Raw genomic sequence first — 15704 nt, forward strand, 5'->3', positions numbered from 1 at the left:
CCTGACACAGACACTTCTGAATCAACGAACGTTAACGAAGTGCAAACAAAGGAGCAGGCTGGCTTCTCAGGTTCGAAGGCAGGAATGCAGAGAGAGGGTTGGGATTGAATGGAGTCGTCCGGGGGTGTGGATGCCCGCCCGCAACCTCAAAGACCCAGGCGGGCAGCCGGCTCACAGGCTCGCGCCCCGCGCGCCTGCGGGGTCCAGGCGGCCACGCCCTCTCCCGGGGCTTCCCTCGGGAGAGCCCCTCCGCTCCGGTCACGCGGCTAGGGACGGGTCGGGAGTGCGCAGGCGCGGCGGGCGGCGGAAGTCGCGACCGGGAAGTAAGAGGCGCCGGAGCCGCCTCGCTTTGCGCAGGGCGCCGCGCTCCTCCTCTCGCCCCCGTGGGCCGCCCCGCCCCGCCTCCCGTGCGGCCCCGCCCCACACACTCTCGCAGGCGGCCGCGCGGCTGCCGCCTCCCGCGCGTGGACATGGCGCTCGACCCCTCAGGTAAGGCGCGGGAGGCGGGGGCGCGGAGCCGGGGGGCGTGCAGGGGGCGGGGCGGGCTGGGAGGCGCGACGCCGAGGCCGCCCCGCCCTCCCGGCCCTCGGGCGCTGGGCGCTGGGGTAGGGGCAGCGGTCTGACGGGGCTTGCGGGTGTTCACCTTCCTAGCGCCTGCCGCCTCGCCGCCATTCTCTTTGGGCCCTTGGGGTCACAGGCTCCTTTAAGTATCTGTGGTCCGACTCGAACGCACTGACCGGGACGGGGCCGTTCCGCTGGAAAGTGTCCCCAGAGAGCCGGTGGCTCGCCGTGACTTCCGCGCGCTACGCGACGCCGCCGCAGGGCTCCCCTCGGTACCCGGCGCTGGGATGCTCGCTGAACGGCGGGAGCGCTGAGGGGCTTTGGGACATGCCCTTCGTATCAATATTATACGTGTGAAAACTCAAGGCGTTGGGAGGAGGACTGGCTTCCAACCTTTGGAGAGCCAGAAGGGACACAGCCTCTCTGTGGGCCCGAGGAGAAAGAAGTAGACGAGTCTCGTGGCTGGGGGAGCCGAGTCCGGCTGGGACTCAGAGAACCCCATGTCCAGGCCTCATGGAGTAAACAGATACTTGTTGCGAACTCACTGTCTCTTCTAGGCCTTGGGAAACTGGTCTATAGGACAGAAAGACCCCACTCTGTCTAGATCTTGTGTTCTGAGGGCGCAAGAAAAGACATCCCCCCCCACACACACACACACAGACTTTACAGATAGTGGTAAACGTTATGAGGAAGATAAGCGGTGTCAGAGGTCCGGAGTATGGAGGAGATGCATAAGTAGAGATGCTGGGAAAGTAGATAGAACCTACATGTTGCAGTTCCGGAAGGCCCTGATAAGTGCGCATTTGGGCTTTTCTTGATGTTAACAAAAACCTATGGAGGCTTTTAAAGAGGGCAGTGACATGATGGCGATTTATACCTTTACCGCTCTGGTAGCGGTGCTAGCCTTGTAGAGGGGCCACGAGTGGAATGTTAAGACACACTGGCAGCGGTTCAGGCCAAATGTGTTGGTATGTGTTGGCCTGGGATAGTATTAGGGAAAAAATGGGGAGAAATACAAACCTTCAGACGTTTTGGAGGAGAAATTGACAGGACTCGCTGTTTCATTGAGTAAGGGTGGTGAGCAAAAGGGAGGTACGGAGAATTCCTAGGCTCTGCAACTGGATAACTGATAATAGATCCAACAACACGCTAACCATTGGAAACTCAGACGAGCAGACTCGGAAGCAAGATTGGAATGGAAAGTTAGAGACCGGACTCAGCTAGTAGGACTATTTTTGAAAAATTTCTTTGTTTAGACTCCAGAATACAAATATACTGAGGTCCACTCTTTTAATTTGTGTTTGGTTCATAGATTGAAGCATATAAAATGTTTTGATATTTGTTTTGCTTCTTACAGTACACAGTGGTATGTTTCTTGCTAAATGAGTAGTATGTCAAATGAAACTTATGTAGGAGCATCTATTTTCCCATTGGTTTATGTTAGATTTTTAAAAATCTTTATACAAGTTTGATCTTCATTTGGCAGTAGCCTTTAAACTAACTTTGTACGGTCCATTTTTCTCAAAAAACTCTCAACCCAACAATGCATACTTTTAAATGTAGTTTTATTTAAGCAATTTCCCTTTTTGTTAACCTTGAGGTAATAACAACACTCTTTGGAAGTTTATCAGCCGTAATTCTGTCCACTATTTACTCTTACTATTTGAATGCAGAGAGAAAAAGCTGGAGAATGCAAAACACCCAGAGAAGGTGACTGAGGAGAGAGGGAAAAAAAAATACTAGTAGCTGTTTGCACTAGCAGATGTTCAGACTTACTTTGCCCAAGCCTCTGGTGATTTAAAATAGTCCACAGGGAGTTCTAACCTGCAGAGTATTGCCAGGGCTCTGAACTCTCCTGGGTTGGGTTTATTGACTTGACCTTCAGCTTTGTTTTCTTAGCAGCCAGGGAAGTTTGCCTGAATCCTTAGCCCTAAGTGGGACCTTTGATAACACAGTAATGACTCAAGAAATACACAGTATAGGTCATTCTCCTATGAAAGGACTTAAGCAGTTTAAGTATATAGTATGTATATTGTATGTACTGTATATATTTAAAAATCCAGTCAAACTGAGGAGACTGAAATTTTAGAGGTTGTTTATTGATCATCTGTAGAAACAGTGTTACAGGTGACACCTATTTTTTTTTTTAAGATCTTATAAACATTGTATTGAGCAAAAAGGGAAATCACCAAATCAAATCTTATGTAGATTACAAACCATGCACACAAACAGCACAATCTGTTTTCTAAGGATGTGTGCGCTGAGTCATGCCTGACTCTTTGCAGCCCCGTGGACTGTAGCTCATGTGGTACTTGTTAAAGTAGGATTTCCGGAAATATAAAATGATTATTTATGGTAATACAAAGTGGATATTTATTCAAGATTTTCTCCAACTCAGTAGTGAGGGAACCAGTAAAATGTAAAAAACTACTTGAAAAACATTGGAACGGTAGATACATAGAAAATGTCATAGATCATTGGCTTAGGTAAAAGCTGATTAATTTCAATAGGGCTATGAAGTGTTACTTGGGGGGTTGTCTTTCCACTGGTTAGAAATTATTTCTGTCTCGATTGGACAGAGTTCTAGAACTTAACCTCTGCCCCTAACAAGTTGTAAACTAGCCCAGTCACGGGAAGCCCAGCCCAATCTGTCCTGAAAGGACATCCGTGAAGCCTTTGCTGCTTCCAGAGTTCAGAGAAATCATCTGACATAATTAGTCCTGGGTGACAACTCACAGGAACCTGGGCCTGAGAAGCTTCTTACTTTTCCTAATAACTAGGAGAGAGTTCTTTCTGCCCCATTTGTTCTTCTACTCTTTCCCCTTTGAGCTGAGTAGAGGGTTTCTCTTCCCATCTGTTGCTCAGTCTGCAGCGGGCAGCAGGGGAGACGTTTCTTTAAGCGCATGCGTGGTCTTTTGTGGCTCCCTCCGTGGGTGTTTTCTTCCGGAAACCTACTTGGGAGGAATGGGTAGTGAGCAGGCTCAGGGTGGGAAGTGGGCTCAGGAATTTCATGACATCCCATGAGTACACGTTTTGAGTGTGTGTATCCTGGAAGGATGGCATCTTGTCACTCTGGGAATACTTAGGTTGCACGGGTTCTTTCTGTGGTTCCCATGGAGATGGAGGGAGATGGGCTGTAGGTATACCAGCGCTCAGTCACTAGAAAAGGCCACTCTTGGAGTTAGACAGCTGAACAGGTTGGGAGGATCTGTTGCTGTTTTTTTCCTGAGCATTGTGTGATTAATATGTAAAAAAAAGAACAAATACTATAATGTAGCTGATTAGAAATTTTTTTATTTTGTAACTGCTTCTGTGTTTTTACAGTATCCTGTTAGATACAAATTACATTCATGGTTCAGAGGTAAACGTCTGACTTACATGTTTTATAAATTTTTAAGGTCAAAGCATGTTTGCACTACTGCAAAATACATTGTTTTTGTTTGCCTCAATTGATTAATTTCACAACCTGAAATTGTTCTCCGAAATTGAAAAGCCCTGGCATGAGCAGGGAGCACAAGGGAGAGAGAAGCTTTGAGGCCACAGCGGCACGTGTGTGGAGGCCCTGGGGTTTGGGCTGTGGGTCACAAAATGGCTCTTAAACCCATTTGTGGGGGTTGGATTTTATCCAGGAAGAGCAGGGTGACACTGCGAGTGCTTAGGGAAGGGAGTGACAGTAGGCTTCTTCTTCACTGTGCTTTGCTCTGACTTTTGATCAGACGGCGATCGAGATCTCAGGTGAACCCTCTGCATCGAGGTGTCAGACCTGGAGGCAGCGGCGAGGTCTGCTGCTAGTGGGTGGCTCTAACTTTGACCACCCAGCCAGTGTCTTGCCCAGTGTCTTTGCTGTCTTTTTCCTTTCCTATAATTAATAAGCACTCTGTGGGCTTCGCAGGTGGCTCAGTGGTTAAGAATCTGCCTATAGTTCGGGAGTCACAGGAGACAAGGGTTCGGTCCCAGGATTGGGATGATCCCCTGGAGGAGGGCATGGCAACCCACTCCAGTCTTCTTGCCTGGAGAATCGCCATGGACAGAGGAGCCTGGTGGGTGACAGTCCATGGGGTCGCAGGGCCAGACACGATTGAAGTGACTTAGCAAGGCATGGTGTGGGGAGACCACTGAAGACTATGTGGATGTTCATTCCTCATCAGAAAACTCGTTTTGATGGAGCCTCTGTTGATGATTTTTGCAGGATTCAGTCTTTCCTGTGATGGTTGCAAAATGATTTTCTACCTCCAACATTCTTTCCACTTAGATGGTTATCTCTCCATTAGACAGTTGTTGACACTTTGCTGTAAACAAGAAAACACTTTGTTTCTTATTAATATTATTGGCATGGATTCAGGAATTTGTTTTCTCAATGGTGTATCATTCGTCAGTGTAAATATTTCGGTGCTCACATTTTCCCAGATTTGGCCACCTAGAGTTGCTTCAGACCAGCTTCTGGGTCCTTGTGACGTGCTCCCATCTTTTTTTGAGCGTTTCTTTCACTTCTCACACAGAAAGTACTGGCCCCTCTGGGACCTCCCCAGCCCAGCCACAGGATTATTCATGTTTCGGACAAGCCCTGGTTCCTTTGTTTGGGTGGTCTTGGAGCACAATATGTGGGCCCCTGGGTGCCACGTGAGTTTTCCATGTGCAGGGATTGATCTTGGAGCGCAAATGTTCGGGGGAGAGAAGGGAGTAGGAGCTGAAGGGAGGAGGCTGAGTAAGGGTGTGGTATGGGGGATTGTCTAGCTTCCGAAGCAAAAGAATCGGCCTTTGTGACCCCCTGTCTGCCAGCCCTTGCCCACTGCAGGAGGAGGGAGAGGGGCCTGGAGAAGGAAAAGTTCCAGGTGCTACCACCCACGGCCCAGGCGGGGTGCTGGGAAGGTTGCAGGCGGGGTGAGCAGGCTCTCATTCTCCTCCGTCTCTGCTACAGGGAGAGACACCAGCAGTTCAGTTCCCTTCAGTCACTCAGTCATGTCTGACTCTTTGTGACCCCATGGACTGCAGCACGCCAGGCCTCCCTGTCCATCACCAACTCCCGGAGTTTACTCAAACTCATGTCCTTTGAGTTGGTGATGCCATCCAGCCATCTCATCCTCTGTCACCCCCTTCTCCTCCCACCTTCAATCTTTCCCAACATCAGGGTCTTTTGAAGTGAAGTGAAGTCGCTCAGTTGTGTCTGACTCTTTGCGACCCCATGGAGTGCAGCCTACTACGCTCCTCTGTCCATGGGATTTTCCAGGCAAGAGTACTGGAGTGGGTTGCCATTTCCTTCTCCAGAGGATCTTCCTGACCCAGGGATCGAACCCAGGTCTCCCGCACTGTAGGCAGACGCTTTATCATCTGAGCCACCAGGGAAGTCCACAGTGAGTCAATTCTTCACATCAGGTGGCCAGAGGATTGGAGTTTCAGCTTCAGCATCAGTCCTTCCAATGAATATTCAGGACTGATCTCCCTTAGGATGGACTGGTTGGATCTTCTTGCAGTCTAAGGGAGTCTCAAGAGTCTTCTCCAACACCACAGTTCAAAAGCATCAATTCTTCGGCGCTCAGCTTTCTTTATAGTCCAACTCTCACATCCATACATGACTACTGGAAAAGCCATGGCTGTGACTAGACGAACCTTTGTTGGCAAAGTAATGTCTCTGCTTTTTAATAAGCTGTCTGGGTTGGTTATAACTTTCCTTCCAAGGAGTAAGTGTTTTTTAATTTCATGGCTGCAGTCACCATCTTCAGTGATTTTGGAGCCCCCCAAAATAAAGTCTGACACTGTTTCCACTGTTTCCCCATCTATTTCCCATGAAGTGCTGGGACCAGATGCCATGATCTTAGTTTTCTGAATATTGAGTTTTAAGCCAACTTTTTCACTCTCCTCTTTCACTTTCATTGAGAGGCTCTTGGATTCTTCTTTGCTTTCTGCCATAAGGGTGGTGTCATCTGCATATCTGAGGTTTTTGATATTTCTCCCTGCAGTCTTGATTCCAGCTTGTGCTTCTTCCAGCCCAGCCTTTCTCATGATGTACTCTGCATATAAGTTAAAGAAGCAGGGTGACAATATACAGCCTTGACGTACTCCTTTCCTGATTTGGAACCAGTTTGTTGTTTCAGCCTGTAAATAACTGATCTGAGACTGTTAGGAATTTTAGTATGTGCAATGAGAGTTTGAATCAGGTGGGCAAGTCAGGTAGGAAGGAGGACCCCTGCGCACATATGAAAATACACGTGTGTGCACTGTGTCCAGGAATATCATGGGGTTGTGATAAAGAAGTGTAGGTAACACCGGCCTAAGATATACTTTATTGTTTAGTTGCAAAGTTGTGTCTGACTCTTTTGCAACCCCGTGGACAGTGGCTCCTCTACCCGTAGGATAACAGATGCCCAATTGTGCGCGCGCTCTCTCCTTTTTTTCCTTTTTGCCTCTAGGCCTTTGACATGCTGTTCCTTCTCTTTGGAGTGTTTCCCTTTCTGTCCCACCCTCACATCTAAGTCTTATTCCTTTTTGAAATCAGTTTCATAGAAGGCCTTCCCTGATGTCACTGCCTCCGGTCTTTATTTTAATATTTTAACAAAAATTTATTTTAATATATGGAATTTTAAAAACCACCAAAATGTCAAATAACCAGTGTGTGGAGTTTCTTTCATTCTAGATCTAGAATTTTTTCTTTGAGAAATAAAATGAAAGCTGCATGTATCAAATAATTTGAGAGATGAAGGAAAATCGGATGTGAAGGAATATTTACTTTTGTGGTGAACAGTTTCTTTGATATGGTTCTGTGTCTTTAACTTTGTTAGCATAGGGATAGGATAGGCTAGTTAATTACACCTAGATAGTAAGAGATTCTCCACTAGCCTGAGAAGGCTCTGTAAACAGTGCCAAATTGAATTTGGGAATGAGTAGGACTGAGGTGTTTCAGACTTTGCTAGTAACCTCAGGCCCTTCAGGAATTCTAAATGGCATGTTGTGATATTTGAGGATGACGGGGAGGGAGAGTAAGATGTATCAGATGCTAAGGCTGCTTCAAGCCTTAAACTTGTGTGTGTTTAAATACTTGCAGGTGTTCTCAAGGGGTTCTAGACTCAGCACAGAAAGCTCATGTTTCATTGACTGGATTAGTATGGTTATTTATCTCTAGGCATGTTATTGATGCTCAAGCTGAAGTTCCAATACTTTGGCCACCTGATGGGAAGAACTGACTCACTGGAAAAGACCCTGATGCTGGAAAAGACTGAAGGCAGGAGGAGAACGGGGCGACAGAGAATGTGATGGTTGGATGGCATCACCAACTCGATGCACATGTGTTTGAGCAAGCTCTGGGAGTTGGTGATGGACAGGGAGGCCTGGCGTGCTGCAGTCCATCGGGTCGCAAAGAGTTGGACACGACTGAGCGACTGAACTGAATTGAGGGGTGTTATTACCTTGTTTGTAGAAATCTCCTAGACTTGATATAAGTGGGCCACACAAAATGTGCCCAAATGAAAACATTGATTCCCAAGTTAACCTTCTCCCCACATCAGCCAGCTCCTTTTACATTTTTAGGTAAAGAGATTGAGGGAAAACATTTTTAAGAACAATCCTGTGTTGTGTTTTTGCTGGAGAACTCTTACTGATTTTCCATATTTTAATTAACTGTGTGTTCATCACTCAGTTGTGTCCGACTCTTTGTGACCCCATGGACTGTAGCCCACCAGGCTCCTCTGTCCTTGGGATTCTCCAGGCAAGAATAATTCTCCAGGCAAAAGGGTAGCCATTTCCTTCTCCAGGGTATCTTGCCAACTTAGGGATTGAACTGGGTCACCTGCGTTGCAGGCTTTTTTACCATCTGAGCCAGCAGGGAAGCCCTAAGCATGACTAATTTAAAGATGATTTTAAATGTTTATATTGCAGAATAGGGCACATCAATGTATCAACAAGCCCTAGCCTGATAATTGGTAGATAGTGGGCACCTAATAAATGTTTCTTAACAGAATGAATATCAAATGAATAAATATATTTTTAACTATTTGTTTGTATAATGATTATCAAATATGGAAATTTTACACATATTTGTCATTTATTACATGGTTTATTGAATTTTTACCATGTTCTAGGAGTAGGAGGGAATTATGGAGGTTAACGAGACGTGGTCTCAGACCTCATTACAGTTATATTTCATGCAGTGGTTCTTAATCTAGAATCTAATATAATTATTTGGGAAGCTTTTAAAAATACCAGTTCCTGGATGTTACCCAGAGTTTCTGATTTGACTGATCTGGAGTGGGGCCGAGACATCAGGTGTGGTTGTTAGTTGCAGCCAGAATCGACAGCTTCTGTTACCAAATTCTATCTGCATCCTCTTGCGTTGCCATAATAACGTTCTATAGACTGGGTGGCTTAAACAGTGCACATTTATTTTTTCGCAGTTTGGAAGGCTGGCAGCCAGAGATCAAGGTGCTGGCCGATTCAGCTGCTGTTTTTTCCTGTTCTTAGCAGGGCCACCCATCTGATTAGGGCTCTACCCATGTGAGCTCTCCTGGTGACTCGGATGATAAAGAATCTGCCGGTAATACAGGAGACCCGGGTTTAGTCCCTGGGTCAGGAAGATCCTGTGGAGGAGGAAATGGCAACCCAGTCCAGTATTCTTGCCTGGAGAATCTCATGGACAGAGGAGCCTGGCGGGCTACAGTCCATTGCATCGCAAAGAGTTGGACACGACTGAGCGACTAACACACTTTCATACACATAGCGTACATACGTGTCAACTCATTTAACCTTAATCACCTCTCCAACGAGAGTCATTTCGAGTTTAGGGCTTCCGTGAATTCTGCGGTAGTGGGAACACAGTTTGGTCCTTGGCAACCATTGATCAAGAGAAGGAAGTTTTTGTAGGAAGTGTGCTACTCTGAGTTCTAAGTCCACGTGTGATTAGAGCCGTAGTGTTTGTGCGTGAAACACGTTGGGGTTAGTGGAAGGAGAAATCACTTTCAGGTGCTGGGGTTAGGGAGCATTTTGGATGGTGTTAAGTGAGTGAGCCTTGATAAAGAAAATGAAGGGTGGGAGATGGAGAATGAAGGCAGCAGACTGAGGCGGAGTCTGACCCGACGGGCTGCTCACTGCCCGGCACTGCAGGATCCATCTGTGCTCTCTGAGCCTTGGGTTCCAAACCCCCGCCCCTGCCTGTGACGGTGCTCGTAAAACGACCCCTTCACCTCCACTTCGTCCTTCTTTCTGTAAGTAAGATCTAAGCTGATTGCCTGGTGGGTTGATTGATTTTTAGCCAAGGAGGATAATACAACCACTGGGATGGCAGAATAAGGATTTAAACAATAGAAATTTTAAGCTGAACTTCTGATCCTGGTGGGACTTTGGAATTACTAACAGATTCTTGAAAACGTGGGTCAAGTAGATTTGGTGATAGAGCAGCAGTGAGAACACAGCATAAAAAGCGCCAATTTAAAGACAGAGCCTGTAGGATTGCCTGGGCAGGAACGGGAGCGGAGCTTGCTTTGGGTGTTTATACGGCTTTTAGTGTTACCATTGTTCAGAGTATTTTCAAGACTCTTTTAGAATTTGCCTTCAGCTTCTACAGTACATTTATCTTAATATCTTATTATCTTCTCATTTTGGTAAATTTTTGTTTTGAAGATGAACTTGAATTTCAGCCACAGTTAGCCAGAGGCAGTCTGATGAAGGGAGTAGATGACCCTCCTTGGGCAACACTGCTCCCCAAGAAGGTTGCATTGTAGTTTTAACTGAGCCTGGCTCTAAAGGCCATCCTGAGAAGGATGTCGTGAGTCTCTACAAATGAACCAATTTCATTGCTTTTTATGGCTGAGTAATACTCCTTTGTATGTATGTACCACATCTTCTTTATCCTATTGTCTTTCAGTAGACATCTAGGTTGCTTCCATGTCCTGGCTGTTGTAAATAGTGTTTCAGTGAAGGACCTAGAGGCTGTCATACAGAGTGAAGTAAGTCAGAAAGAGAAAAACAAATACTGTTTATTAACATGTGTATGTGGAATCTAGAAGAGTGGTACAGATGACCCTATTTGCAGGGCCGGAATTGAGACGCAGACATATGGAATGGATGTGTGGCCCCGTTTGTGTGTCTCAGTTGCTCAGTCGTATCTGACTCTTTGCAACCTCATGGACTGTAGCCTTCCAGGCTTCTCTGTCCGTGGGGTTCTCCAGGCAAGAATACTGGAGTGGGTTGCCATTTCCTCCTCCAGGGGATCTTCCCAACCCAGGGGTGGAACCCACGTCTCTGGCATTGGCAGGCACATTCTTTACCACTACACCACCTGGGAAGAGGTGAAGGGTGGGGACAGATTGAGAGATTAGCGTTGGCATGTGTATAGTCAGTGGGAAGCTGCTGTACGGCTCAGCCTGATGCTCTGTGATGACCGGGAGGGGTGGGATGAGGCGTTGGGAGGAAGGTTTAGGAAGGAGGGGATGTTTGTATGCATATGCCTGATTCACGCTCCTGTACAGCAGAAACAACACAGCACTGTAAAGCACTTACATCCCCATTTTAAAAACTGTGAATGATTTGAGCAAGCATTGAATCTTTGAAATAAGTGAATAAGCTCTCAATATAAAAATAATTTCCCTACTCTATTATCAAAATGGTCCATGTGTTTTGTTAAATTTTACGGACTGTTGAGAGATGGAGGAGAAGGACCAGGAGAGCTCAGACAGCCAGAAGCCATTGAGGAGCACCCGTCAGTGTGGGGGTAGCCCCCCGTGTCCCAGACGGGCATCGGAGGGAAGGCACGTGAGTGAGGGATGCGTTGCTGGGAGGCCCAGGCGTGCTGTCGTATATTCCTTTCTCAAATGTCTACTTACGTAGACATGTCTCCTATAGTGACATGACTGATTTCCTATTAGCTGTCAATGGGAAATTGTGCCCGTAGCAAAAGACAGCCTTGAAGTTTTACCAAATAAAGTAAATGTGAAACCTCTTCACTGAAGGCATTATGGCCACAGCGGAGATCGCTGCGCTTTTCTAAAATTGGCAGGTCTTCTTGCATAAGCCGATTTCCTGCTTCGGTATGCTTTGAGACTAGTTGTCCCTTTCTGGCCTCATCTTGGTTAAAACAACGTGGGTGGAAGAGGAAGTTTTCACACCTCGCAATCTGCAGAATCTGAGGTCCAAGAAATAGGTGCTTTTGGGAACTGGGCACATGTGGTGTGAACGCAGTGGTTACTACCAGTGGGAGCTGATAGCACGGAGGAGCTCAGATGTGGCACAGCGATGGCGGGACGCTGGCGTGTGTGACCCAGAAGCTGAGCAGAAATAGGCACTTCTACCTCATTGATGTGCTTTCCGGGTCTTGTGAGTTCGAGATTGTAAAAAGTTCTATGGTCACCGACTGACCTAATATTTGATGTTTACTCTCCGCGAAGGTACTTTCTCAGCCAGCTGACAAATCAGGCCTTTTGCCTTTTCTAAAATAGTTTTCTTCATGGTTGGAATCGTTGAGCTCCTTTCTGATCAAGAAATATGAACTGTGACGTTTTGAATTTAGCTTGTTCAAAACGATGCTTCTGAAACCAGCATTCTTCTTGTCCAAGAGTTCCTGCAGGCTTCACAAGCTCTGGGACCTAGTTTACTGAAGTCCCCTGAAATAGAACACCGCCCTAGGGGAGGGCGTGGGTCATGGAAGAACTTTGGAACCTGCCCCTGGGTTATTCCTCTCTGTTAGAGTCTCCACATTTTTTTGTGCAAAATGGAATCCAGGTACTGAACTTGAGGGGCTTTTAGAAGACTGAAGGGCATTCCTGGCCTTCCTCTTGAGGTTTCATAACCAGAGGCAGCTGGACTGTTGGAAGGAGAATCTTTCCTGCTCTGTAGTTGCTTTTTTGTTTTGTCAATTCAAGTGTTGCTTAAAGGAAAGAGGATGGGACACAGGTCTTCCCTGTCTTTGTCTTCCCGGTCTTGGTCCCCCTGCCTCCCACGCCGTCCTCATCTTATGCTGTCATTGTAGAAGAGGGTGTGAGTGAGCTGGAGGGGACAGGAGGTCTGCTTGGAGCACTGAGACCAGAGTCCTCGCAGGCTCGGGTGTGAAGCGCACAGGGTGAAGGGGCCTTTGGCCAGCCCTGGTCCTGCTGAATGCCATCTACCTGGGCCCTTCAGTACAGAAGACGGACCCAAAGGAGAAACCATTGCTAATAAGAACACCTTTGCACATTTCCTACAAGCATTTTTCTGATTTTTCCTACAGAGTAAACAACGTCACGGTAATGTCTACAGGAACAAATAAAGGGGCAGCTAGGAAGTTCCAGAAAACAAAAAAGTAGCATTATCTAAATAGCAGTTACGTTAGTTGTGTTAGAACATTTTCAGTGCTGAAAGGCGTTCCTTGCCCTGCTGAGGCCACCTGTTTCTGGGGGAAGGTTCTGTGATGCTCTGAGTCGTGTCACTGCCGCCCTGTGGATTCAGGGCATGTACTGCTGTCGGTGGTTTCGTGTGATCCCAGGCGGCTCTGCTGGAGCATGTGAGCCCCAGAGCAGAGTCTGCACTGACAGAGTCAGCCAGGGAAAAAGGTAAAAATTGACTTGTATGTGGGTGGTGATAGAATGTCGAGGAGTTAGAGCTTTGAAAATTTGCCCTGGTGGTATTACCCTGATTCTTCATTTCAATATAAATTCATGTGACTGTAGAGTAGCAAATTCTCAAAATTTGATTTTTTTTTTTTTTTTGCCAGCTTTGGTGCAGATGTATAACATCTATGTAGCATATTGACACTGAGGGAATCACCCTGTAATTTTGTGAATAAAAAGTGCCATATCTATATTTGTAGTATCAAAGGAAACTTTGAAATACGTACAGAATCATAATTAATTAAAAATTGACTTTTAATGATTCGTATGCTACCAAGTGTTAGCAGAATTTATTTACATATATATATATATATATTTTTTTTTTTTTAAGCCTTTTATTTTTTGACTGCTCAGCACGCAGGATCATAGTTCCCCAACCAGAGATAGAACCTGTGTCTCCTGCAGTGTCAGTAGAGTCTTAACCCTGCCAGAGATTTAACACTAAGAGTGTAGAAAATCGAAATCAACATTCACATGATTCATATGATTTTCTTTGCCTTAGGAGGTTTTAGACGAATCATCAGAAGGACTTCTTATAATACATTTAAAAAATGTTTCAGGAAGACTGCAAGTTGTGGAGAGAAAGAGTGGATTCATGAGGCCGCATTGTAGATAAGCCGTCTGTCTAGGTTATAGGTGTGTAAGTGAAGGGAGGAGCTCAGATGCTGAAGCTGATTGTATAAACTAGATCAGCACGTCACGGTGTTTGTTCTCATCTCTTCAGTAGTTGCACTGTTAATTGTGCATGTGTGTGTGCATGCTCAGTCGTGTCCAACTCTTTCGTGATCCCACGGACTGTAGCCCACCAGACTCCCCTGTCCATGGAATTTTCCAGGCAAGAATACTGGAGCAGGTTGCTATTTCCTCCTCCAGGGGAATTTTCCATGTAAATCCATGTCTCCTGCATTGCAGGTGGATTCTTTACCCTGATGACTATGGTTTGCACTATAGACAAGGAGAAAGAGTGTGTGGAGGTGGCTCCAGTTTTATTATTTTTCTTCCAGTAGTTACCAGCTCTCCACTCACAGGGTGTCTCGTAGGAATCTCATATTCAGTTTGTCGAGTCAGAATTGGCGTACCCCTTGCAGTTCTTTTGTCTCCCTGCCTTGGTGAGTGGTCACCTTATTTCACTGTGAGATGAGACCCTGGGAGCCCGCCTTGCCACATCCTGGCTGCTCTGTCCGCGCAGCCCCGCCACGCCTCTGGGGCCGCCCTCTCAGTCCTCCCCTCTCTCCACCCATACTTGACAGTCCTTCTGTGGGCTAGTGTTCTTTTTCTCATCTTACAGCAGCTCTGGCGAAAGTAAGGAAGACGAGAAGGCATGAATCAGTAGTGTAGGCCAGACCTTGACTGTCTATGGCCTGGGCAGAATCTGGTAAGGCTGGTAGGCTGTGAATGGTTAGTAATATTTTCAAAGAGTTGTTTGGAAAAAAAACAACAACAAGGAGCATGCATGACAGAGGTGGTGTGTAGCCCACACAGCTTGAAATATTTACACTCTGGTTCTTAACAGAAAGTTTGTTGACCCCCTGGCAGGCAGTAAAAACTGGGATAAAGGTATAAGTGCAGTAAAGAGGAAAAAGTCACGTGAACATTTCCATATCATTATTTTGAACTTTTAGATGAAATGGATAGTTTCCTTGAGAAATACCAACTTACTGAAAACTGCAGTTGACTCAAGAATGAATAAAAAAACTTCGGAAAATTTGATCAATAGATAAAAGTCTTTCTGTGATTACCTTGGGGCTTTCCTTGGTGGCGTAGAGGGTAAAGAATCTGCCTGCAATGAAGGAGACCTGGGTTCGATCCCTGGGTCAGGAATATCCCCTGGAGACGTGAACGGCCACCTACTCCAGTACTCTTGCCTGTAGAATCCCATGGAGAGAGGAGCATGGTGGCCTGTGGTCCATGAGGTTGCAAAGTGTCAGGCACGACTGAGCGACTAACCCTTTCCGATGCACACGTACTCACAAAGCCTGACTAAACCTGGTACACACACATAAACTCAGTTCAGTTCAGTTGCTCAGTTCTGTCCAACTCTTTGCTGCCCCATGGACTGCAGCACACCAGGCTTCCCTGCCCATCACCAACTCCCTGAGCTTACTCAAGCTCATGTCCTTTGAGTCAGTGATGCCATCCAACAGTCTCATCCTCTGTTGTCCCTTCTCCTCCTGCCTTCAGTCTTTCCCAGCATCAGGGTCTTTACCAGTGAGTTGCCTCTTCTCATCAGGTGGCCAAAGTATTGGAATTTCAGCTTCAGCATCAGTCCTTCCAATGAATATTCAGGACTGATTTCCTTTAGGATTGACTAGTTTGATTTTCTTGGAGTCCAAGGGAGCCTTGAGAGTCTTTTCCAACACCACAGTTGGACTTGCAAAGAGTTGGACATGACTGAGCGACTTTTACTTCACTTTGATCAATGATTTAACTCTAACTGGATCTCAGAAATGTCAAGAGTGACTTCAGCGACTGAGCAACTTTACTTTCTTTCTTTTCTTTCTTCTTAAAGTCAACTGATTATAGCCTTCAATCACATCTGCAAAATATCTTCACAGCAAGAGCTGGATTAGTGTTTGT

General features: G+C 46.3%; 1 protein-coding gene across 1 annotated transcript in view; it reads left to right on the plus strand.

The window, feature by feature from the left end:
• Positions 1–308: 308 nt before the first annotated feature.
• The window catches only part of CMC1 (C-X9-C motif containing 1), a 75797-nt gene continuing 60401 nt past the window's right edge, over positions 309–15704 (plus strand). The window contains exon 1 of the mRNA XM_070360046.1: positions 309–489. Within this exon, the coding sequence (XP_070216147.1) occupies positions 471–489 (19 nt within the window). The 5' untranslated portion in view covers positions 309–470. The remainder of the gene's footprint in view (positions 490–15704) is intronic.

This window comes from Bos mutus, chromosome 22 (assembly GCF_027580195.1).
Source record: "Bos mutus isolate GX-2022 chromosome 22, NWIPB_WYAK_1.1, whole genome shotgun sequence".
NCBI classification, from domain to species: domain Eukaryota; kingdom Metazoa; phylum Chordata; class Mammalia; order Artiodactyla; family Bovidae; genus Bos; species Bos mutus.